The sequence below is a fragment of the Nyctereutes procyonoides genome, unplaced genomic scaffold (assembly GCF_905146905.1).
Source record: "Nyctereutes procyonoides isolate TBG_1078 unplaced genomic scaffold, NYPRO_anot_genome, whole genome shotgun sequence".
Lineage (NCBI taxonomy): Eukaryota > Metazoa > Chordata > Mammalia > Carnivora > Canidae > Nyctereutes > Nyctereutes procyonoides.
The window spans coordinates 17,174,769-17,201,181 of NW_026575142.1; the positions used below are offsets into that span (position 1 = coordinate 17,174,769).

Genomic DNA, 26,413 nt, shown 5'->3' on the forward strand with positions numbered 1-26,413 from the left:
CTTTTGACCTAACTAACCTATCCACTTCTCCTATAAGACCCAGGTGGGGTGCTAGCTCTTCCTCCTCCTCCTCCTCTTCTTCTTCTTCTTAAGATTTTACTTATTTATTCATGAGAGAGAGAGAGAGAGAGAGAGAGAGAGAGAGAGAGAGAGGCAGAAACACAGGCAGAGGAAGAAGCAGGTTCCATGCAGGGAACCCGACATGGGACCCGATCCCAGGACCCCAGGATCACACCCTGGGCGGAAGGCAGCTGCTAAACTGCTGAGCCATCCAGGGATTCCCCAGGGGTGCTGGCTCTTAAAGGAAGCTGTCCCTGTTCACAGTCTTACCTCAGAGTGAATTAGGCATCCCTCCTTGATGCTTCTATAATTCCTTGTGGGCCTACTATTCACTTTCATCATTGTTTTCTAATTAATTCTTGAAGTATTTCCTAGAAAACCATGAGTTCCTTGGGTAGGGACTGTTCCTCATTCATCATTATGTTCCCATTGTTGGTATACTTTGTGGCATGGACTAGGCCCTCAGTAGTGTAACTAGTGAAAAAGTGAATCCTAGCATCAGACTGGTTGATGGATCCATATAATTTTAATTTATCATTTCTCTATTTGAATGAGCTTTTAATTGCTTCCTCATAAACCCTTTTGAAATCTTAAGCACAAAATATAGAATTGCTTTGGGCTTCAGATTAAGAAGAAAGCCAAGATACTTAAAATAATATTGGCACTTGATTTTGTTTTTCTTCCTATTTTGCTTGAGAATACTCATGACTTGCCTTTTTGGGAATAAAAAAAGTTCTTTAATTTTATGTGGAAATTGGCAATATATACTTAAGTAAATTATAGGGGAATTTAATGAGAAAGTATTAACCTTTTTAGCCTTACTCAGATAAAATTGTGTCTGCTTTGGGCAGAATTCAGACATTTAAGTGATTTCTAGACAAGTTGTTCTGTTCTAATTTTATTAATATAAAGTACTGGGAGAAAATAGGAAATCATACTGTCAAAGTGTCAGAAGTAGACTAACTGGAAAAATCTTGTTTGCTATTCAAGAATTACATAACACATTCATAATGAAATAATTTTATTAGAAAGAAGGAACAAGATGACATGAAAGGTTATAATCAATTAAGCATGGAAAAGAGTGGTAATTATGGATAGTTTTTAATGTCTTATCATGTGGTAACCTTTAAATGTTTGAATCGTCAAGTGTCAACTCTAAAGCTGCGATTGATTACCCACTTGTCTTTTCAAAAGGTTTTTCTTAAGTGTAGGTGAATGGCACAATGCTTAAGAGAGATGAAATTTCATCAGAAAACCAAATTTTGCTGAACCTAAGTATCTTTACTATATAGAAGTCTAGGAAACTATGCAAATTCAGGGGAAAACTTTTTTCTTCCATTTGATGATTATAATTTTTTTCAGTGGATCACATTTTCCCCATTCCTCATATGCTTCTCTTTTTATGTGGACAATTGAAAAATCCCATGATAGTTCCTGCCCTAGGCTTACAGAATAGCATTCACCTGATGCTTGCAGCATCAATTCCTTTGATTTGATCTGTTTTATCCAGAGGCAAATTTGATAAACTACTGATGCATTGCTTTTACCTACTGTAATCAACATAGGATAAAAACAAGGTAGTTTAAATTGTTTATAAAACTGACACACGTTCAGTATAGAAAGTCATATAATATTGAAAAATCTAAAGAAAAAAATCACCCATTTTTGTAATAACTCAGAAATAACTACTGTTATAACCCTTTGGCATATATCCTCATCTTTAAATGAGTATTTCAAGAGGGGGACCTTACTGATCTCTCGCTACTACCTATATCTGCAAAATTTTGATTTATTCATCCTTTTTACCATATAGATTTCAATCTATATTGTATTCTCAACACATGTTGATAATATAATTGTCTACACTAACATGCTTGAGTGTTATTATGATTCTTTGAGCATTTTTAAAAGATTTCATTAGGGGAGAGACAGGAGAGCAAGCATGTGCACACCTGAGTGGGGGGCTGTTGGGGGTCGGGGGAAGAGGCAGAGGGAGAGGAAGAGAAGCAGACTCCCCACTAAGTGTGGAGCCTGGTAGCAGGACTGAGTCTCAAGAGCCTGAGATCATGACCTGGCAGAAACCAAGAGTTAGATGCTCCCCTACTGAGCCACCCAGGTGCCCTGATTCTGTGAGCATTTTGATAGTATCCTGATGATAATACCTTTGCTTTTGCATTGTGAGGTGTCTACCTTGGTGTAGCTGGATAACCTACTTTCTGAGCCTATGAGCTCTATGTTCAATATACTCTCTTGCCTTTGCTTTAAAATTTCCTCGCTCATCTTTGGTAAATGTCAATGGATTGGTCTGTCATTGGCAGTAATTATAAAGTAATATCTTTTTCCCCTTCACAGCTGGGAGAACATGCTCAAGCCAACAGATTACATGCTCTGATGGTGAATGTATACCAAACGAATACAGGTGCGACCACGTCAGAGACTGCTCAGATGGAACTGACGAGAAAGACTGCCGTGAGTCCCTTTCAGTCTTTGCAATGTATTTGCTTTCACCTTTGTGCCTTTGGCATTTTAATCAATTTTTTAGATTTGTTGTTGGACAGAAATGCCTACCATATGCCTCTTGCTATTGAAATTTCATGGCAAATTCTTTTATGGATTAGAGGTGATATTCTGATATTAGACTATTTTTAGTAGGACATTTTAAGTATGTCCCCCACTGTTCTGTATTTTTTTTTGAAGTACGGGACTTTTTTTTTAAGAGTTTATTTATTCATGAGAGACACACAGAGAGAGGCAGAGACATAGGCAGAGGGAGAAGCAGGCTCCCTGCAGGGAACCTGATGTGGGACTCAATCCCAGGGCGTTGGGATCATGACCTGAGCTGAAGGCAGACACTCCAACACTGAGCCACTCAGGTGCCCCTGAAGTAAGGCTATAAACAGTAACGTAGAATCTTGAAAGGTCATTGAATACATTGAATACAAAATCCAGTTTGGTCAATTTTGGGTTTTATTGAATTATGATGGTAAGTTTCTAGTCAAATGTCTCATTAATTTTTCTGCTCTTATGGACTCAATATTTTCCAGTTTGGAAAAGGGTTACATTTTGAAAACGGCTTTCTCCAATGGCAGATCAGTTCGTTGTAACTGATTACTAGAAGATAAGGCATAGAAATAATAGTATTCTATATTAATATATTACCCTAACCAGAATAAGAGAGTGCAATCATGGTGCATCGTGTACTTCTTACAAATAAGTAAGGAGTAATCTGCCTCTCTTGAGGTTTATATGCAATTGTTAGATTACAAGAATATAGGAATTATTCTACTGTGTCAGTCCTGTGGTCCATCTGTGTCTTTACCTTCAGGCATACCCAGTTTCTCTTAAAAGCCCTTGTAAGCATATCATTTATGTTTTTATTCAGAACTTCCTTGAATTTTTATGCTTTTTTTCCCCTTGAATTTCTTGATAGACTGCATTTCATAAGTTTACTATGAGCTGAGTAAAGTTACTTTCTTATTTTTGTTCTTAAATTTATGCTACAAACTTTAGGGAGTTGATTTTTAAAATTTTTTTTTCTTGTTTTCCTTCATTTTTATAAGGAGTTGTTTTAATATTCCAGTATTCCAATAGTCAGGGGATAGATTTTGTGTACCTTAGAAAACTTGCTAGAACACTTGACCATAAACTTCTTGGTTATCATATCTCCAACTGACATTTAAGTTTTAGTCTATTCCTGTGGGACACCTCCTTCATTGTTTGATCATTTTGATTTAATTTAGTTATCTGGATAGTTCTAAATTTCTTCCTTTGGTTCAAATGGTATATCTTATGCTTCTTGATGAGTGAACCATCTTCTGTATATTTTGGTACATTTCCTGATATGGTACTATATGCCTTGGGTGGGAGCTAACATGAATTGGTTATGAGCAAATTATTCCTATTTCACTGTATTGTTCAAATTGTACTCTTCGTGGAAGAAATACTTGTATATGTGAAAAGGAGAGATCTGGGTCTAAACAGGTCCAAATTCATGTTGCATCAACACCATCATCACACAGCGCATTTTATCTTTTAAAGATTTTATTTATTTATTTGAGAGAGAGAGTGGACGTGCGAGTGGTGGGAGAGGCAGAGAGAAAGGGAGAGAAAGAAGCAGACTCCTCACTGAACAGGGAGCCCAATATGGGGCTCCATGATCCACAACTAGGGTCATGACCTGAGCTGAAGGCAGCCACTTAACCAACTGAGTTACCCAGGTGCCCCAACACACAGTGCATTTTAAAAAAACACCTCTACTTCTCCAATACTTTCTTTCCTTGGGTATATTTTTCTTTGAGAGGACACTATGCTATTTGTCTTTGTATCTCCATTTCCTAGCAGAATTGCTGGTATAGTTGTGTTGTCGTATAATTTCCAACCCAACTTAAATGTTCCCTTGGAAAGAGATTATGTTGCTTCTAATTTGGGTCTCTTTTCACTTGGAAGTTTAGATTTAGTACTGGCAATTATACAGATGGTAGTGTCTGTCTGCATGCCACAAAATAGCAAGTCTATGAGTCAAGGTCTCTTAGTACTTTGTAAAGCAAATAATAGGTCCTTCATTGTGGCAAGTGAAGAAAATATTTTTGATTAATACTAGTGATGGGTGATTTATTTTATAGTATTTTGTAAACTACTAAGTGTTATATATATTTTGGTTGTTATTCTTAATTAGGCTCCTCAATGAGAATAGGGCAGGTTGTAGTATACTCTCATAAATAAAGAAACTGAGACTGCAAAGAGTAGAGTGGCTTGTTCAAGGTTGTACAATATGTGGCAGTGCTAGGGCTAAATCCATCTTCTAGTTCCAAGTCTGTTGATTGCTTTTCATGAAGGACTTTATTTACAGAAGGAGAAAGTCCTACCTTGTGCAAATTTAAGAGAGAACTAGAGGCTGTGCCACCAGCCAACAGTCTGTTGTTTTTATCCCTAATTTACAAGTGGATAAAAATGAGTGCTTTATTGGAAATGCAATGGGAATGAGGGAAATGCTACTTTAGGGAAAATAAAAGGCAGCTGAAACAGACTGTTTGGATTTATTCCATGTGAACACCCTGCAGCCAACTCTAAAGTCACCAGTACAACTGCCTCATGACTTTGCCAATAGACCTTCCGGAAAAAAGCTGGCAGGGTACGAGCATGCAAGCCACTGTTATAGAAGGGAATGAAGGAAAGGAAGTGAGTGAGCTTTATAAAATATCTGAGGCAGAATTTTTAATCAAGCTTTTATTTTATTTTATTTTATTTTATTTTATTTTATTTTATTTTATTTATTTATTTATTTAAGTACAAGGAATAGGTGAAATAAGGATTTGTTAGGGAAAGAGAGCCAGATTTATATGATAGTTAATTGCTCCTGGAATCATACAAGTCATGAATTCTTCAGGGTTCATGGCTCTAAGATGAATCCGACACACGTAAATGGGTTTTATAATGAAGTATTCTTTCCTATTTCTCTTTGCTTTGTTTATTTATTACTATGTGCTATTTATGGAGGAGTATATAAAAAATCCAAATCAGGAAATTAAGAATCTTCATATTTCTTTGGGCTTTGATCTCCTGGCCACAGCCAGATTTGTACAAGAAAGAAATGAATGGCCTGGATCAAAGTCTTTAGAAAGTGCTAATATAGAGAGACAGATTGGCCTCATTTTGTTTTCGCTCTTTGTTTGGAACACTTGTGGAAAGTGGGAAAGGGAACTGCCATTTGCTGGGCACTGATCACTATCTTATGCAATTTTTACATTCACACCACAAGGTGGATGTGATAACTATCTCCTCTTTATGGAAATTATAAAGATTGTCAAGAGTGAAGTGTGGAGGAGTACAACTCCTTTGTACTCATCACTCAAATTATAAATTACCAACTCATAGCTAATTTTGTCTTACCTATAGCTCTTTATTCTTCTACCCATTATTTTGAAGCCCTTCTCAGAAGCCATATAATTTTTTTTAAAGATTTTATTCATTTATCCATGAGACACACACACACACACACAGAGAGAGAGAGAGAGAGAGAGAGAGAGAGAGAGAGAGAGGCAAAGACACAGGCAGAGGGAGAAGCAGGCTCCATGCAGGGAGCCCCACCTGGGACTCGACGTGGGACTCGATGTGGGACTCGACATGGGACATGGGACTCGATCCCGGGTCTCCAGGATCAGGCCCTGGATTGAAGGTGACACTAAACCGCTGAGCCACCTGGGCTGCCCAGAAGTCATATAGTTTTATCTTTAAATGATTCAGTAATTGTGTCTAAAATATAAGGACTAAAAGCTAGCATAACATAACAATATCATGACCATAAGTTAACAACTGTTCTTTAAAATAATCAGTTCTTAAAATTACCCCAGTGACTTATTATCTTTTTACAGTGTCATTTAAATCAAAGTCCAAATAAAATTTATACATTGGAGTTAGTTACTGTCTTTTGATTTGAAAATTTTCCTTCCATTTCTGTTTTTTACCCCTTGCAATGTATTTCTTGGAAAAAACCAAATGACTTGACTTTGAGTTTCCCACAGTCTGGGTATTGATCATTGCGTCCTCTGATGTCCTTTAACATGTTCATCTGTCCCTTATATCTTTTGGAAATTGGTTGCTAGATCTAGAGCAAGTTTTCTCAACCTTGGTACAGATGACAACCTTGGTACAGTTAATTCTTTATTGAAGTGAGCAGTCTTATGCATTGTAGAATGTCTAACAGTATCCCTGGCCCGTATCCACTAGAAACCAGCAGCACTTCCCATTTGTGACAACCAAAAATGTCTCCAGACAATGCTAAGGGCCCTTTGGGAGCAAACTCTTCCTTCTCTGGGACACCTGGGTGGCTCAGTGGTTGAGCATCTGCCTTCAGCTTAGGGTGTGATCCTGGGACCCTGGGATCGAGTCCCCCATCGGGCTCCCTGTGGGAAGTCTGCTTCTGCCTCTGCTTATGTCTCTGCCTCTCTCTGTGTGTCTTTAATGAATAAATAAATCAAATCTTAAAAAAATATTTCTTCTCTGCTCTAGTTAAGAATAACATTAGTCTAGAGGCTTGAGAGATTCAAGGACGTGTGTGTGTATGTGTACGCGTGTGCGGAGGGGCAACAATACTTTGAATGTAAAAGTATATATTTCCATTGGGAGGCACACAATGTCTAACTGTTGGCCATTGATGATTGTTGGTGAGATCCATTTAATCATAGAGATACTTAGCTATTTTAAATGTTACTTCAGATATATAGTAACTGTTTACTAGTTGTTTTATTTAAACTGGAATGTTATAACATGATGAAGGATTAAGCAAGTATTGCCCAGAAATCATTTTTGTGAAGCATCACACTTTATTCTATTTCTCTAGTCATGATGCATGGGAATCATTACTTGTGGACAAACACAAGATCAGCCTATAAGTGTGACTCTTATTTTTCTATTTCTCAGAAATAAGGTTGTCTATAGGAAGGAGTCTAAGTATGTTAGGTACCTAGAAACCACTTAAATATAGTAATGATGTTGGAAAAGCTCCAAAGAAGGACTTAATTCTTTTCCCCAAATATTTGAAAGGATCAGGAAACTTGACCCTGTAGTTCATAGTCCTGCCTGTCAGATTAGGCTGCTAGGTTATGGTTCCTACCCTTTCAAGCTTCTAAGATCAAGACATTGAGCTCCAACATAGAGCACCTTGTGTGTATTCCAGGCATTCCTTTTACAGAACAAGGAAGAGTGTGTAAGTGGCAGGGGGGAAGGGAGGGAAGAGAATGAGTGAGATGGTGAGGAGGGCAAGCACTCCCACTAAAAAGATTATCCTTGATAAATTTTGTGTAGTATGAAAGCTTATTGTGTTTGGTCTTTTTGTCTGCTGTGTTCCTATATGCATAAGGTATTTTTGATTATTCTCCTGTTTGAGAAGTATTTCTGGATATGTGTGTGTGTGTGCATATATATTATAAAAAGCTGTGAAACAGATCAAAATTCATTTTCCCCAAGTTATTTTATTCTTCAGTCTGGCCATCTATAAAATGGCACCTGTTATTAAATAGCTTGTCAATTTTTTCCCCCCAAGGAACAAGAGATTCAAAACTGCAGTCCATTTTACTTCTAATGGGATTAGCATCAAGGAAAAGCCACTCATGCAGAGTTAAGATAAACATCAGAACATTGCAGCAATTATGGGTCATTCAGTTAATATATTGGAATGACTTTTGGTTGTTAAAAAATAGTACAGTTTTTTCCAGTTAGGTGAAGAGATTATTTTGCTTTTATCAAGTACCATATTAGAGTGATTTGGGTGTGAATAAAACTATTGCTAATTATCACTGGTTTGCAGTCTTTCTCTTTTGATACTTAGGAATGCCAAAGAAAGGGTAAATAAAATCCCTGTTACAATGAAGGCTTTCTTGCTCGTAATCAGCAGCATTTGGTCTGCCTGCAACTGGGGCTGCTTTGTCCTGAAGTTTTATTTCTATTGACTTTCTGTTCTTTAGAATTCAAACATTTTCCTTTCTATATCTAATGGTTGAAACTCCAGCTGGGAAAGGAGGGGAAAAAGAGATTGATTCAAGTCTCTCTGTGGACTGTGATGGCTCGTAAAGTACATGCTTTTCCTCAAACTCAGTTGCACACTTATGCTGCCCAGTAAACCTTGTTCCTACTGTCCTTCTGTACTCTGGGGAAGAAAACAGAAACAGAGAGATTGACCCCATCTTATCTATCATATCACTTCCCCTGCACACCTTTTTAGTGTTCTTACAGTTGAGATAGAATTCGGAGCCCTGAGAAACCTTTGGGAAATAAAAATTTCTTGTTTAAATCATTGTCATACAAGCACATTGTATTTAGTCAAAGACCCTGAGACCCCTCTCAGCTGTTGCCCAGTTTCTTTGACTTCTTGCATAACAAAGTTACATAGAGTTGTCTTTAATATCCCTGCCTCCATTTACTCTCCTTTTTTTTTTTTTTAAGATTTTATTTATTCATGAGAGACGCAGAGAGGTAGAGACACAGGCAGAGGGAGAAGCATGCTTCCCATGGGGAGCCCTATGTGGGACTCAATCCCAGGACCCCAGAATCATGACCTGAGCTAAAGGCAGACACTCAACCACTGAGTCACCCAGGTGTCCCTCTCTTTTGCTTTCTTGAACTCACTGAAAACTGCCCTTCCCTGTCAGTCTCCTGAAAGTGCTCTTGTCATTGCCACCAATGACCTTCTTTTAATGAGTCTTGGTGGTTCCTGTTCAATCACCACCTTATCAGAGAGCTGCTCCCCCTACCCCCCCTGCATCACTCCTATCATTCTGCCCTGCTGCATTTTGTATTTCTGTAACACTTATCTCCATAGGACACTTACTTTAATGTCTGTCCTTCCACTCTTCCAAAGAAAACTTAAGTTCCATGAGAGCAGGGATTTTGTGAAGTTTGTTACTTCTCTAGTACCTCGTACTCCTATAGTTGTGCACTAATTTATTTGTTAAGTAAAACATTTTTAAAAAGCTGTGGGAGAGACACACCTGGCTCAGTGATTGAGCATCTACCTTCGGCTCACAGAGTGATCCCGGGGTCCTGGGATCAAGTCCCATGTCGGGCTCCCTGCATGGAGCCTGCTTCTCCCTCTGCCTGTGTCTCTGCCTCTCTCTCTGTGTCTCTGATCAATAACAAAAAATAAATAAATAAAACAAAACAAAAACAGCTGTGGTAATTTCTACTTCACCTGTAATTTTATCTCTTTATCCAGTTCTTGGCAAAGTATTGAGGAAGATAGACTTCAATAAATATAGGTTGGATAGAATGAAATTCTGACGAAAAAGGAAATTAGCACTCTGTAGAATAACTGGCTTTTAGCATAATGGCATTCATCCAGCAATGATTGGTTGATGAGTCCTCAGTTATCTGGAGCCAGGTTCCCAGTAGGACACCTGAGCCACACCATTTCTAGTTATGGTTTGAAAGTGGCCACTCTTATGATTCTGTGGTGTAGGTAGTTTCTTCATTTAAAATTTGCCTGTTTGTTCTGCCCAGATGAGTCACCGGGGATAGCCGTAAGGAAGAAATAGGTGCAGTGTACCCTGAATGAAAACCCATAACTCCATAACTCCTTTGTAGCGCCAGTTCCACTAAATCTGATGCACATTATAAACTTTTGTTCACCCAGGAGAAACCATCTTACTTCTTTGCTCTAGCCCTTGGAGCATCTGATACACAATTTTCCATCTTGCTGCTTAGTCACTCCTACATTGGGGCTCATGTGAGACTTTTATTATTTTTTAAGAATTTAGAACTTCGTCAGTCTTTATTTCCTTTGCAGATTTGGGTGGTAGTTCTGTGGATGGGAAGAAACAGGTATTGTAGATCCAAAATCTTTGCAGTGGGCCTCTCAGGCACATTTCCAATTTAGGTGTAAGATCAGGTCACCATGGATGGAGACCAGATAGGGATTTGGGGCTTACGACCCAATAGTTCAAAGAGAGCAGGGTAAGAAAACTAGATAACTTAATGTGTTTCCCTTTTTGGCTTCAGTTTCCTGAAAGCTGCTTAGCCTACACTTGTTAGTCCAGTTCTACTAGCCCTTGAGATGACTGTCTTTGCTTTCTTTTCGGTGCTGAATTGCTATTTCCATTTTATAATCTTCCTTTTATTGAACAAGCCATTTGAAATTATTTTTGAAAAGAGGCAGAAAACGCTTTTCCCTTATTCTCTTGTATAGTATTGTACCTCCTTGGTGCTAGTCCATGATGACTAGGGACTTGAATTTGACTGGAGTGTGGGGGGGGATAGAGTGGATCCTCTGCTATTTTGTGGTCTGTTTTTTGTTGTTTTTGTTTGTTTTTTTGGTACTGATTCTCTTGTTTGTTCTGGTATACTCCTGGAATGCTTGGTTTCCCAGCATAGAGTTTTCTGGAATTCCTAGATCATACCAGATTGAAGTCTTTAGTAGAATATGTCATAAATCTAGAGTTGGCTTTACTTCTCCAGACTCCCAAAAATGGAATGGGAAACTGCATAGAAGGAAAACCTTGGTTTTTCTCATAGGTTATTTCTCTTCCTTTTTGAACTATCTTTTTTAAGAGTTTCTGTTTCCTTTCATTCAATTTCATTTTGTTTCTGTAATTTTTTGCTTCTTCCTACTACTTACTCTGAAGCCTGTAAGCACTAACTCCATCTATTGTAGTGCTAGGGACATGCATTGTGGAACCAGATTGCCTGGATTTGAATTCTACTTCTCCAATTTACTGGTTGTATGACCTTTTTCAAATTACTTAGCCTCAGAAAGACACATATATAAAATCCTTAAAATGAGTAATAGTATCTACCTCTAGGGTTATAAAGAGGGATTGAGTTCATACACACTGAGTACTTAGACAAGTTTCTGGTACATGGTTTGCAATATATGTTATTGATGACTATACTAGTCATTGTTTATTTAACTTTGTGGGTAGTACCTACAACTAAGTGCTGATGGCCAAACTGGTAAACTTTTTCTGACAAATCATTGGATTTGATTGGATTAGCCTTCCTTTGACTCAGAGTAACTTAAAAGGATAACGCTAGGACCTTGAAAGGTCTCAGGTATCTTGGGCAGGACTTTTATCAGTAATTTCTTGTCTTCCTTTAAATCTTAGCTTAAGTTTCATAATCTACTTTTAAGATGCCTCTTTCTTTGTAGTCAATTTGTCTTCTTTTTCTATGTGCCTTTTTGGCTATTTTGCCAAATTCTGAGAATAGAATGTATTTATAGCCTTCCTGTCAAGGTAATAAAGAGTAGTGTTAATATTTGTGTCTTGCTCTGCTGTGAATGATTTCCATTCTGGGAGGTTGAGGTCCACGAGATTTTCAAGCCACTTCATCCTCCTTGATTATCTAAATAAAAGTATGGCATGGAACGTTCTTGCTCCAAATAAAGTCTTTAGCAGAGAAAAAATTTTAAAAATCTTCAAAGCACCAATCTTATATGTATATTTGGGGGACGTTCCCAATTCTGAGGGAACAAACATGTACATTTGGAATGTGGAGAAAGTAAGGAAGGGAGAGAGGAGATGGTGTGAGCAAGTGTGTTCTTGCATTTTTGGGTCAGATAAACTTTAGAGCTCTGGGCTAATTAATAGTTACTTGTCAATCTTTCCATTAAGACAGAAGTTAGAAGGGTGAGTCCTGTTTTTTTTGGTGTGTATTATCTATTCTTATACTTTTTCTTTACTTAAAATCTTGCAGGACATTTCACCTACATGACGGATTTGTTGTATGGAAAAAAGTTTACCAGGTTAGACTCTGACCTGCTTAGCAAATAAACCATAAAATATTTTAGATATCTCCCAATCCCAAAGTATTGTGACTTCCAATTTCCTGGGATAGATCGAAACCCATTAACATTTTTGATAATAGAAATCTTTAAGGGCAGTAGAATCTTTTCATTTTTTATTTTGCTCATGATGAACAATTTGGAACTGTTTCCTCTGTGTGGTTCTCCAAGGGTTCCCTTTGGAGATTTCCAAATATTTTCAGTATTTAGTGGATGGAGTCCAGTTGCTTCTTGGAGTCTTTCCTGTGGGGAGATACCTCAGTTAACTATGCACGGAAGAGACCAGAAGCCTTGTAGGATTTGAGGCGGGTCCTTGCTGATTGAGAAGAGATTCTTTATCAGCGTGGATGGAGACAAGAAAGCTGTTTGTTCCTCATTCTGAGTGTCTAACTGCCGACCTCTGACCATAACAATACTCTCCCTGAAGACATCAATCTGGCCTTGTTGTTTTTGGAGGGAATGAGGCATGTCAGTAAACTTTGAGCCCTGCCAGTGGATACTGTTGTGGTTCTTCCCTTCTCAATTTTATGGCATTGGTTTTCAAAAACCAGGATGGGGAGGACAAGTGATCCGCTCAGTGTATATTTGTCCCAGATCCTTCATATCTGCCATAATCACCTAAAGTGAGGTAGTCACCATCCAAACTCAAATAAATTTTCCTCCAAACAGATATCTTATCTACTGCAAAGACAGGGTTTTCTGAGATCTCTCTCTTGCTTGCTGCTGCTCTTAAAAGGCTAGACAACATACTGACTGTTGGAGCTATTTGGCTCATGCGGGAGGTGAATTGCTGGCAGACTCAACTGGCCTCTTGCATCTCTCAAAGTGAGAATTAATAAACAGAGTTGGGTGACCCTTTGAAGGTAAATTTATAATGCATACTATCTCAGTGATGAAAAGACAGCGATAACCCAAAGCATTAGCTGATTCATGGACTTTTAAAAAATAAAAATTCAGAAAAAATTAAAATCTGAATCAGCTATTTTAAAAGGCCTTCCGTTTTAATATATGATTGGCCAGGGATCCCCGGGTGGCGCAGTGGTTTAGCGCCTGCCTTTGGCCCAGGGCGCCATCCTGGAGACCCGGGATCGAATCCCACATCGGGCTCCCAGTGCATGGAGCCTGCTTCTCCCTCTGCCTGTGTCTCTGCCTCTCTCTCTCTCTCTCTCTGTGTGACTATCATAAAATATATATATATATATATATGATTGGCCAAACATAACTGGAAATTTAGGTATTTAAAGGCACTTATAGTCCAGTTTTGAACCTTAGAGATGAAAGTATACTATACAAAAAATGGAAAGGTATTATTTGAGAGTCCATCTTTTATTGAAGTGAGCTGTTAAGACAGGGTATGTTTAATAGTTTCAGGACAGAATTTTATGCACTGCTCCTGCTTGGAGGAGACTTTGGGACTATCTAAGGAATTATCCGTCCATGTCTATAAAACCTCAAAGTAGGTTTTTCAATGCAAAATTGAGCCTCAAAGTGGGACTCCACTGTCTACTCTTCAAGATCTTATCTAAGATATACTTTTTCCTTAGTTAAAAAGGAATTTGAAGATAATAGACTTGTTATGAGACTGATCTTTCTGAAAAAAAAAAAAAAAACAACAAAAAAAACCAAAAACCCACAAATCAGACCAAGAAAGGTATCAATTTATGAAAAGGAGGATAATAAACACCATAAAAGACAAATTCAAAATATTTTTGGAAGCTTTTTTAAAAAAATTTTTTAAATTTGTATTTATTTATGATAGTCAGAGAGAGAGAGAGAGAGAGAGAGGCAGAGACACAGGCAGAGGGAGAAGCAGGCTCCATGCACTGGGAGCCCGACGTGGGATTCGATCCCGGGTCTCCAGGATCGCGCCCTGGGCCAAAGGCAGGCGCTAAACCGCTGCACCACCCAGGGATCCCTTTTTGGAAGCTTTTAAACAAAAAAGTTCATCTGTGACAAGTTAATAGCAATACCTAGCATTTCTTGAGTATCCTGAGTAGTGATCCAGTCTCTGCACTAACGGTTGGGGATTCTAAAATGGGTAAGACAGGATCCTAGATCTTAGAGGATGGGGGGAAACAACCAACCACATAAGGACATAATGAGTGAAACCTTTGGGGATCATGAAACACACGCATTTCAAGTCTGGGTGCACACAGGGGCGGGACTGACAGCCCGTTATTCCTGCAGGGGCATCCTGATTTTTCCATTGCAGCCTGGAGAACCAGAGTTAAGCATCTGATTGACAGCATATGTGTATAACATGGTAACAGTTGTCTGTGCTTGTAGAGCACATTATGCTTTTCATAGTGCTTTGGTAGAAATGATCTTTTGAGGTCCCTCTATCCTGTGAAGTGAATTATCCAAATGAAGGGATAATGAAGTGGTAACCAAGAGGATAAGCAGCTTGAGTAAGAGTAAATAGCTACTGAGTGGTGCCCTAGGTCCCAGCCCTCCTGACTTTTTTCTAGCCCTCTAGAGAAAGATACAGTGCTTCATTTCTCAAAGCACTTGTGGTACACTGGCTTCCTGGGCTGTTATCTGCATAATGTAAAAGAAGGTTCCATTTTGAAATAAATTAAATTCCTTCTTATTCTTCAGTTCTGAGCTCAGAGGTCACTTCTTCAGGGTAGACTTCCCTAAGCTCCAGACTTCCCCCACAATATATTCCCACAGAATTCTGTCTTTTCCACATTAGCATACAACCCAGTTTGTGATTTACAGAAGAGACCTGGTCAATATATGCTCAGCATTTAATGTCTAGCATGTAGCAGTCACTTAAGAAGTGTTTGCAGAGGAATGTCTTAATTTAAGATTTGTGTGCTATTTCCATTCTTTTAGACTACCCAACGTGTGAACAGCTTACTTGTGCCAATGGAGCCTGCTATAACAGCAGTCAGAAATGTGATGGGAAAGTTGACTGCAGAGACTTCTCTGATGAAAACAATTGCAGTAAGTAATGTGTACAAGACGTGCGGTGGTATGCTGAGGCTCATTTATACTGGCCGATTACACAATCTCTTCTTGAATTTGTGTTCAGTGAATCCATGTTGGTAGCTTAAAGTCAGCCACGGTGGGAGTATTTGCACCATGGAAATTGGCAAACACTACAAGTCAGGGCCTTTTTGTTCCTGGAGAATTGGTTGTTAAACATTTACCAGCATGCTGCTGCATAATAAAAAATCTCTTTTCAAACTTGAGACAGAATCTTCTTGTGAAATTAAATGGCTACAGTGGAACTGAGCTTCTCTTTCTGCTTTCCCTTGTTACCCTTGTGTTGCAGCTAAGGTCTGTTCACACCACGAGTTCCAGTGTGACAGCGGGGTGTGCATCCCTCGTGCCTACGTCTGCGACCATTACCTCGATTGTGAAGACGGCAGTGATGAACTTTCTTGCAGTACGGTGATTTCCTTATGCTGGGTCAGGTTGCTAGGAGTGTTGTTGCCTTTGTTCTCTTTCTGTTTGTTTGTTACGAATGCACCACGCTTTTCAAACAAAAGGGTCACTATGTCTGATGGCAGATGGAGCCAGAATATCATTTAGAGCCCATGGCATAAGCTTCAGTAGTGTAGCTAGACCTGGGCTCATTTATCTTCCAAGGATCTGTGTAGAGTTGAAGGATTGCTGATGGACAGTGTGCATTTTTTCTCTTAGGCTACAAGGGTGTGGGGTGAATTGTGTCACTTGGTTCTCAAATTACCCATACTTCAGCAATGGTTTTGATAACCTTGATAGGTGAATGAGAGAAGGACTTTGAAGAGAGGGAAGTTCCCTAAGAGCAGTGGTCCTAGCTCTCCTCATTACTTTGAAATTCTTAACCACCTTGACATTGCAAGGATAGGAAAGCTGCAGTGTGGTGCAGATGGCTTTCATTCCCTCTGCTTCTTAACTCTGACCCTACTTTTTTTTCCCCATGTGTCACTGCCTGCAATGCAAACCACCTCTCATTGTTGCCAACTCTGGACTCATTTTATTGGAATATGTAGTCTGAAGTCTCTGTGAGAGAGTATTACTAGTTTCATAAAATTAGTTGGCACCTTTCTGTAGTTATTTATTTACCAGAATGTTATGATTTGTCACAACACCTGTTTTGACTGGTTGACACCTACCCCTTGTTAAATATTTTCAATATTCACTATTCAATATTCACTAACCTTTTAGGAGTCATACATGGTTTCCCTCCTGGCTCATGGGCTTATTTCAGAGACTGTATTAAACAGTATGTGACAACATGGAATGGGTGACTCAGAATTATCTGGTCCTGGAGAGCAGTCTCAGTGCTTGTGACAAAGTCTGGGCACAGTGAACATCGCTATGCCTATAGCACCTTTATCAATCTGCATTCTTAGCTCTGTGTCAGCCTACAGCACACTGCCTTGTTTGTAATCTTGAGAAATGTAGACTGGCACCTGAGTTCATTTCCTTGACCCAAAGCTGCTGTAATGTTTTCTTCCTTTTCTCCCCTTCTTTTTCTATCTCTTCCTCCTTTTCTTTCCAGTATTTTTTTTTTTTTTTTGTCAAGATACTTGGCAGAAGTTTAAGCAGTGAGGTGAACTCTTTGATTTTTCCCAAATGATTTGTGTCTTTGGAGTGCAGCTGTTGTTTCCTTCCAGCCTATGAGACCTGCAGAGGCAACCAGTTCACTTGCGCCAGTGGCTACTGCATTAGTCAAAATCTGGTCTGTGACGGAGAGAATGACTGTCAAGATAATGGAGATGAAAATGGATGTGGTAAGAGGGGAACAGATTCTGACTGAAAACTGTTTTCTTAAAGTGTTTTCCAGCACTTGTATTCTTACTTCTCTGGTTAGAAACTATCTGTGTGACAAGCAAGTCTCAGGATTGGCTGTGATTTAAGTAACTTAGTAGGTGGGGAAGAAGGAGAGACTACACTAGCTTTTCTTGAAAAGACAATGAATTCACATTATAATTTATAATTATAATCTCTTCCCTCTTATCATTAAAGCAAAATAGATGAGGCAGTCTGTCCCCCTTGTGTAACATGCTGACTTTTTCCTTTGGAGACTGCTTATTTTAACTAGTATATTTGTATAAAAGAAATAGGGTGGGGAAGGAAGGAAAAGAAAGGGAAATGTGATTTTCCTTGACCTTATAACCTTTAAAAATGACTTTGCACCTTGGTAACAGTTCAGTTTTTTGTTCTCAAATTCAGATTTTTAACCATATGAGTCACAGACATCCCCTGGTAGAAGAGAGGCCACCTGGGGAATACATGAGAAAGAACTACGGAGTGGTAGTTGCAGGAAAGGCTACTACCCAGAGAATTGTCTCAAGATTCTTTGAGAGGGAAATTCCAGTGATATTCACCGCCTTCACAAGGTGTACCTCCAATAGTTCAGAAGTTACTAACACCCACACCATAAAGCAAGTATCATAAGAGTGATGCACGGGGAAGATCCTTTGGTTTTGGTGTTCCAAGAAGTAGTCTTCCTACAGTTTAGTTATAGGTTTTCTTACACTGTTGACATTCCACTAAAGAGAAAAAAAATCAAAAAGAAGAGAACTTAAATAATTCCATTTGCCACTTCTTAGAATCCCAATAAAAGACCAGTAGTCGAGTTAGAAATTACTAGTTTAGGCACTTGTCAACTTCTTTTGCCCACTGATCTGTATTCTCTCTTACTTATGGATTAAAAAGAGCTGGCTCCACCTCTAATGTGGCCTGTGACTCTTTTATTCCTCCCCGTGCAGAAAGCAGTACTCACCGTATTCATGAATGTTACCCAGGCGAATGGGCTTGTCCAGAGTCTGGAAAATGCATCCCAATTGCAAATGTTTGTGATGGGACTTTAGATTGTCCAGAAGGAGAAGACGAAAACAATAGCACCAAAGGGCGATATTGTGGTGAGTATGGAAATTTATGTAGGTAGCTTTCAGATACAGATGTTTCTGGTTTTCTGTAATAGATAAATCCCCAAATACAGAGAGTATCATTATTTACATAACTATCCTAAGGCTTCCTGGCTGAAACAAAGAAACATTTAATATTCCTCATAGTTCTGTGGGTTGGCTAGGAAGTTCTTGGGGCCTAGAGCAGCTCACTCACATGCTGAGGATGTTGCAATAAAAGCTCAGGCTAGTATCTTTCCTTGTGGTAGTAGAAAAGGTGAACCCTACCATGCAAGCTCTTTTAAACCTTTCTTAGGTCATGTTTGCTAAATGTGTTATTGGCCAAAACAAATAATTTGTCCAAACTCAGATTCAAAATATATGTGCTGTTTTTTCCTTCACCCAGGCAGAATGATTTTAATGGCAATTTTGGTGATTCTAAAGGTGTTCTGGAGAATTTATTCCCTGGCTTATACTTATGGAAAAGTCTTATTTGGCTATACTCAAAAAAAGAAGCTTCTGGTCCCTGGAATATATTTTGAATTATTAGTTTTCTAACCCCCCACCACCCCCCGTGGCTGTAGAATATCCTCCCCACCATTACTCCATCAGTTATGTGGATAATTGATGGTCCCGTAAGGGAATACAATTTATACCTTTTATTTTGACAATAGTGTACTCTATAAATTATCTAGTAGTAATTTAGAAGTCGCCATGGTTAACATGTTGAATATTATTCTCAATCCAGTCACTTGAGAATTCTTGACTTTTTCTGTTATGTAGAAAAAAAGACTCATGACCTGATTTTTCTGTAAATGACACTTACAATGATGTATACTTGCACACAGTTATAACTTTCAAAGGAGTTATTTTTTAAAAATATTAATTGAACTTTTATTGCATAATATTGTAGTAAGTTGCTTTGAATGCTAGTAATTTCTGTGCCTCTGCTACATGTTTACTTAGTTTTTAGGTTCATTAAAAGAAACTTTTACTTTATAGTACCCAGTCTTGCCCAGAGGTCACAATTCACTTAACAAAGGTTTTTCTCTGTTTAGATGTGAATTTGTGTTCTGTATTGAGCTGTGAGTACCAGTGCCACATGTCACCCAGTGGAGGGATGTGTTATTGTCCACCAGGTTTTATCGTTGACCAAAATAATACCCACAACTGTGTCGGTAAGTGACAGATGGGAGTGTCCAGTGTTTCGTCACAGTGCTGCGGCATCAATGGCTTCTATGATCTCCAACATCAAGGTGTTTGTGCTTGTGGGTAGGCGTGGTGATCTTTATAACCAAGAGTAACACAGTCTCCATAGTAAACCTGGACAATGTGAAGTTTTAACTTGGAGAAACTTTTTGAGGTGCACAAGACAAAAGCGTGGTTCTTCTGAGTGAGTTGACTAGCTATGTGGATACCGGTCTACAGCCTGATGAAGGAAGAAGTCTTTGGATTTCCTTTTTAAGTATTTGGAAGCAGGGTTGGCATGGCCATATTGGTTGTATTAATACATCTCTGTGGTTGGTAAACAGCTGCTGCCTGATCAAGTACCCTTGCCTGCTCCTTTGGCCTCTTCTCCAGGAAACCTCAATCTCCTCAGGACCCAGCAACAAGAGTGGTCACTGAACAGCAGTGAATCATCAGCTCGCTGCTCTGCTGACGACAGTGGCCAGTCAGTACCCATGCCATGCTGGTGGTTAATTTAATTGATTTTCACCTCTACTTGAAGCTTCTTGAAGCTTTGTTCAAGAACAAATGCTATCATTTCCCTTCATTTGGCTGGCATTAAACTAGATGCTGGTGCACCAAATATTTCTTGCATCTCTCTTATCTGAATTATAAGAAGGATTTCTCCCTCTAGGAAAGTTCTGATTCTGACGTGAGCTAGCTTTGCATCCTTCTGTGATGAGGATGGGGGTCTCATGATGGGAGAATTACTATGGCCAAGTATCAGTTTTTAATTTTTTAGGATTTAAACAATGGATTTTTAATTCTCTGATTTCTTTTCCTTCTTTCTCACTTTTTTAGAGGTGGGGGAGGGGCAGCGAGAGAGAATCTGAAGCAGGCTTCATGTTCAGGGCAAGCATGGGGCTTGCTCTTACGACCCTGAGATCATGACCTGAGCCAAAGTCAAAAGTCGGACACTTACCCAACTGAGTCACCCAGGTGCCCCTCCTTCTTTCTGATTTTTGATATGTAAACAATAAACCTTTTACCAGAAAGTGTCCAAAGGGGTTTAAAAAAAAAAAAAAAGGGTTCCTGAGTGGCTCAGTTGGTTCAGCGTATGCCTTTGGCTCAGGTCGTGATCCCAGGGTCCTGGGATTGAGTCCAGCGTCAGGCTCCCTTCTCAGTGGGGAGTCTGCTTCTCCCTTTCCTTCTCACCCCTTCTCTCACTCACTCTCTCACTCAAATAAATAAATAAAATCTTAAAAAAAACTTTCTTTTAATTGGTATTGGTAAAAAGGCACCTGGAAGGCAACTGTGTAATGATTCATTAAACTTAAATTTGGTAGGGGTGCCTGTCGTGGTGTAGTTTGTTAAGTGGTGGACTCTTGGTTTCAGCTCAGGTCATGATCTCTGGGTCATGAGATCAAACCCCAAGTGTCTGGCTCCATGCACAGTGTGGAGTCTACTTGAAATTCTCTCTCTCCCCCCACCCTGCTCATGCTTTCTCTTTCTCTTTCAATCAATCTTAAAAAAAAATTAAGTTTGGTAGTCATCTATGGATTTCCAAAAGATAGATGATTCAGATCTTCCCAAGATATTTGTGTTCTTTTGATAGTCCTTAGAAATATGAGATTCTTGGGAACCTGGGTGCTTCTGCTTTTGGCTTAGTTCATGATCCCGGGATTCTGTTGGCCTCCCTGCTTGGCGGGGTCTGTTTCTCCCTCTACTCCTCCCCCTGGTTGTGCACTCTTTCTCTCTCTGTCTCTCTTTCCCTCCTCTCTCTCAAATAAATAAATGAAATCTTTAAAAAAAAATAAGATTCTTCAGGGCTTTCTTTCTGAATAAAAACAGACATAGCATACATAAGAAATACTTTTACAAAAGTGCTCCTCCTGAAGTAATTTCCAAAATATAATATTTTGTCAACAATACTGAATTTGCATAAACCTGATGAACATATTCAGTCTTTAGTCTCAGCTCGTGATTATACTTTATCAAATATGATTGATCTTAATAACTACTCACAGCCAGAAAAAATTGAATGCCACAAATTAACTTCAGTTTACACATTTGGAACTTTTGAGGAAGTCTATTCCCCAGGATTTTTGAGAACCATAATAATGGGCCTCTTTATGTGTCATATGCCAAGAAAAATGAGATTTTTCTATCCAGTTAAACAATCCAAGTGAGGTTGTCCTTTTGGTGTTCAACGGAGGTAATTTTAGGTTTCTGGTATCTGGACCATGCTCCAAAGTTTGCCCACGATCTGATTGTTCCTTTTAAGTTACAGTATAGTTTCTTGTTGAATATAAAACATATTACAAGATAATACATGAACATAAGACACGACTTGTGCTTTATGCAAATCACCCTAAGAGATTCTGAAGACTCAGAGACAATTCTGAATTACTTAAGCCCTCAAATTTTTAATCATTTGAAAACATTTTATAAATAAAAGATTGTGATCTGCAGCAGGCATCAAATGAAATCAGAGTTTTTTTTGTGTTTTATTATTACCAACATCGTCATTATCACCATCACAATGCATCACATTGGGGATGCATTCAAGTAATTTATGAATATTTTTCACATTTTCATATTTTTCACCTCAATTATTAGGTGGTTTTCTGACTTTGGAACCCCTGCTTGTGCTGCCTGGCATTGCTGCGAATCCAGCACCCCCTTTTCCCCAGAGTGGTGCTCATCCGTGGGTGTGAGGCTGCTCCTTTGTCTTTGGCAAATGTCAGGCTCCTCCACTCTGCAGCCCCCGCCCCTTATTGCCACCCAGCTGCCAATTTGATTTCCAGTCTTTTAGTTCTCTAGGCATTTCTCCTTTCTCTTAGTAGAAAAGGAATTCCAATAGAAATACCAGAAGCCACATTCTCAGTATTCCGTCAGCTTCTCTTTCTTTCCTTTCTCAACCCCCAAAGAGGAGATGGTGGGGCTGGGCTGCCTTGCATTCGGAACTTGATAGGCCGTGAAGTCTTTTCAGTAAGAGTGATTGCTCTTTCAGAATCCCTAGTTTAATCTTGTGGTGCCCTACCCTTGTTCTTAGCCCCTGCAGCCCCCCACCTTTTTGGGGGCACATTTGAGTCTAGGTAGCACATTTTCCAGTACTTTCCCCCCAATATCTAAGTTTATGATGAGCTTTGGGTTGTATTTCTAGGGCCACATGTGTGTCAGAGGTCTGAGCCTCTCTGTTTTGTAGTCTGAAATAAATGAAAAATGGTCATAACAAGATTTTTTCCATTTCACCTATCAAATGAATGTACTATAGAAAATTCCAATGTTATGCTCTGGCACAAGATAATTTCAGGATTCATGGAACACACCCAGTTTATACTGGAAGTTAGTGTGGTCTGATACTGTGGTACTAGTTTTAACTTTCTATGATGACATCTTTTAATCTCGGTGGTATGTGCCTGGGACTTTAGAATAGATAACTTCATTTGGAGATAAGCTCAAAAGTCTGCAATTGAGGGCTTTTGTGTTAGGGCCCTTGCCATCTATAGAGACCTTTTCTGTGATCTTCCCTGTTTTTCAGGGATGTGTTCTTTGCCCCTGAGTTTTGAAGCTGGGTTAACGTTTATTTCACATTTATCTCAAGGAAGATTACACTTTGCTCTCTTTGTAAAGAGAACTCATTAATTTTAATATGTGACTTTATAAAACCGGTTACACTTGTTTCAGCTGAGCTTTTAGGGAAATTGTTTTTGTTTGTTCTTTCAAGCATTTCAATTCAACAAACACTTTGTATGGCTGTAATATTCTGCATGGCTTCAGGTGTTGGAAACCTATGCAACATCTACCATCTTCGACATGGCTCCCCACTGAATGCCTCAGTGGTAATCAAGAATAAAATTGAGTAATCCTGACACAAAATCTTGTGTCCTTCCACCATTCATCTGCTCCTGGTAGTCTTGACCTGGCTGTGGAGCCTCTGAGGCGTGCTGAAGCAGTTTACCGGGGTTATTGTTTCTGATTGACAGGACATGCTGTTTGTTGACGGAATGACATCGTGGTGCAGAGTTAGGGCAGGGAGGTCATTCAGCATGGTGGGATTTCAGACAGCCAGATGGTTCAGAGGGAGTCCAAGGAGGTCTAGGCCAAAAAGGGGTTTTTGAATTATTTTCAAAGCGGTATCTGTTGGTTTAAGGCGACAAAGATTGAAAAGGAAAGAAAAATAGATAAAGGTAATGGGGTGGGAGGTGGTATTATAAAGTAGTGTTTTAGAATTTTATACAGTTTTCACTACTTTTCTATTCTCATGAAAAGCCTCAAGTCTGCTTTCATTTTGTTTTGTTTTCGCTTTGGCTGATGGTGGATATTAATTAGCCTTCATTTTCTTCCATAATCTTATTCAGCCATTAAAAGTGACAGCGATTTTATACACTTGTTCAAACCTTTAAAGTACTTGTAGCCCAGGTGATAGGGCATTTGCACCCAAGAATTCCTTTTTTTTTTTTTTTTAAAGATTTTATTTATTTATTCATGAGAGACACACGCAGAGAGGCAGAGACACAGGCAGAGGGAGAAGCAGGCTCCATGCAGGGACCCTGACATGGGACTTGATCCCGGGTCTCTAGGATCACGCCCTGAGCCGAAGGCAGGCCCCAAATCACTGAGCCACCCAGGGATCCCAGCACCCAAGAATTCCTAGTTATGACTTCTTCACCTTTGGTTTTCTTCTGTTTTACATCAGAACTCCTGCTCCCTGGGTGACTCCAGACCCTTAGGCATATTCTCATCGGTCTTGCATTCAAAATGAGGTCATGACATTCTGGGAATTAGAGGGCGCATATTCTGTACTTTCATTTCTACTGAGGCGAAGCCTCAGGTGGTGCTTTCTCAGGACTGAGGTGAGGGCACAGAAGAGATAAATCACGAAGGGCCTTTCATTTATACCCACATGCCTTTCACCTTGTCATGTCCAAATTGGAGTAATTTTTTTCCTCTGGTTAGTCACAGTCCTTGGAAAGAAAGATAATGCAGGCCCATGTTGTTTTATTTGGTCTTGAGGGAAAATTGGAAACATTAGCTTGATCCCAGGACTTTCTCAAGCTTTGTAACTGGGGGGTTGTGAGGTGGTAGGCCATCCAATAGGTTTGATAGAACCGAGTTCACAACTCTGACATTTGCTGCAAGTGTAATCAGATCCTAGAAATGTGGAGAATTCTAGACCCGAGGATAAACGCTTTCAGAAATTATAATTTACTGAGAACCTGTTGGTGTAGGATGTGATGGTTTTCCTCCCAGGGAAGAGCACAGGGTGAGGGAAGGTGAAGAGTGGATGTGAGCTTGGAGGGTCAATGAAATATTTGGCACCAGGCGACCAAGATGGGACAATTTTCTCCACCCCTAAGCTGTGTAGTCTTTGAGAAGACTTTGTATCTTGGATTGTTCCACCTGTTCCCTTCCTCCCATGTTGTATTGTTTATGTGTCAACTTTATTGAATCTCCTTTTACATGGTAGGACTAGGACTTCTGTGACAGTGAACAGCTCTGTCGTGTAATGGACTTTCAGTGAGCACTTATTAATTAATAATAAGTTATTAAGAAAAATAAACTAATTTTAAACTAAAATTTAAAACTAATTTAAATTTAATTTTGGTTATAATTTTTGATATCAGAGGAAAGGCAGCTGGGTAAATGGATATTTCCAGGTACTTTTTTGCAGTAACAGTTCTGTGTCTTCCTGAGGGATTGGATACAAGGCAGGTCTTACTTTACTGTGATGTAGCACTGTCCAGTAGAACTTTCTGCAGTGGTAGAAATGTGCTGTTATATCTATACTTTCTGATATGGTAACCACCGACTGTATAAAGCTATTGATCACTTGAAATGTGGTGAGACTAAGAAATGGAATTATTAATTTTATTTCATTTTAATTAATCTAAATATAAATTTAAGAAGCCATAGTGGGCTAGTGGCTTTCCAAATCAGAAAGCATAGTTTTGAAGGGAAGGACTTACACCAAAATTCAGGTATTTTGTAAACCAACAGTAATAAATTAAATGCAATACCACGGGGCTGTGGATCTAAGTAGCGCTGTGCATCTTCTGTAAAATTATTCTTTGTGTAGATTTTTTAAAAAGCTGATTAAATACGTTTGGATTTTCCATAGTATGAAGATGCCTGTTTTGAATTCTTATTTTTTATTGTATGCCTAGAATCTATGCTACCTCGACAGTGCTTATTTAGATATCACCACATTCTTGTGTAGCTGTTCCAAGATTTTTGTCAGAGTGTGCTCAAAAAATACTGGTAAACATGATTACAAATGTTTATTTCCTATGTGGCAGATTTTAATGATTGCCAGATATGGGGAGTTTGTGATCAGATGTGTGAAGACCGAATTGGCCATCACCAGTGCCGCTGTGTGGAAGGATATGTCTTGGAGCATCAGCGCCATTGCAAAGCTAATACTTCCTGTAAGTAAATTAAGGGTACTTGCTCTATTCTTGAACTGGAAACTTACAGCTAATATCCTCCTTCCATAGTAGATACATAAGAAATACCAGAATTTATGTGGATAGTAGGGTTTTACCATCACAAATTAGGAGCGGCCCTGCTGCCAGAAGAATGGGTCCACATTAATTTTGTATTTTGCTTATTAGGGACAAATTTATTAATTATGACCATTAGTCATTTTTTTAAATTGGTGGTTTGTTTACTTTTTGTCTGAGCTTTTGTGTTATCTACCACATTTAATTGTGTATTTTTTTGGATTGCTTGGACATTTACATTTTAATTAATCTACCTACCACAAATGTGGGTGACAAGTACCTATAAAAATGATTTTGGCATTGTTTATGAAAAATTTAGGAGTGATTCAAAATGGACCTATGAAATTTGGATTGGAATTTTGGGTAATGTCCTCATTCTGGGCATTTTGTTGGAGTCAATCTAAGTACTGTAGTACAGATTGGGAAAAATCTGTTAAAAGATGATGCCCCCCTCCCCTCCATTTTGTCACCATGCATTTCTGAATAAGATTTTTTTTTTTTCCCAATTGTTTTTTTCAAACGTAGTCTGGAAGTTCCTTTGGCCTTCTGAAATTTATCTGCTC

General features: G+C 39.0%; 1 protein-coding gene across 2 annotated transcripts in view; it reads left to right on the forward strand.

The window, feature by feature from the left end:
* LRP2 (LDL receptor related protein 2) overlaps nt 1-26,413 on the forward strand; it is a 196,404-nt gene that overhangs the window by 42,956 nt on the left and 127,035 nt on the right. For both annotated transcript variants that reach the window (XM_055307717.1, XM_055307718.1), the window contains exons 4-10: nt 2,413-2,529; nt 15,170-15,280; nt 15,612-15,725; nt 16,942-17,058; nt 18,040-18,192; nt 19,236-19,355; nt 25,647-25,775. In XM_055307717.1, coding sequence (XP_055163692.1) covers nt 2,413-2,529; nt 15,170-15,280; nt 15,612-15,725; nt 16,942-17,058; nt 18,040-18,192; nt 19,236-19,355; nt 25,647-25,775 — 861 coding nt within the window. The remainder of the gene's footprint in view (nt 1-2,412; nt 2,530-15,169; nt 15,281-15,611; nt 15,726-16,941; nt 17,059-18,039; nt 18,193-19,235; nt 19,356-25,646; nt 25,776-26,413) is intronic.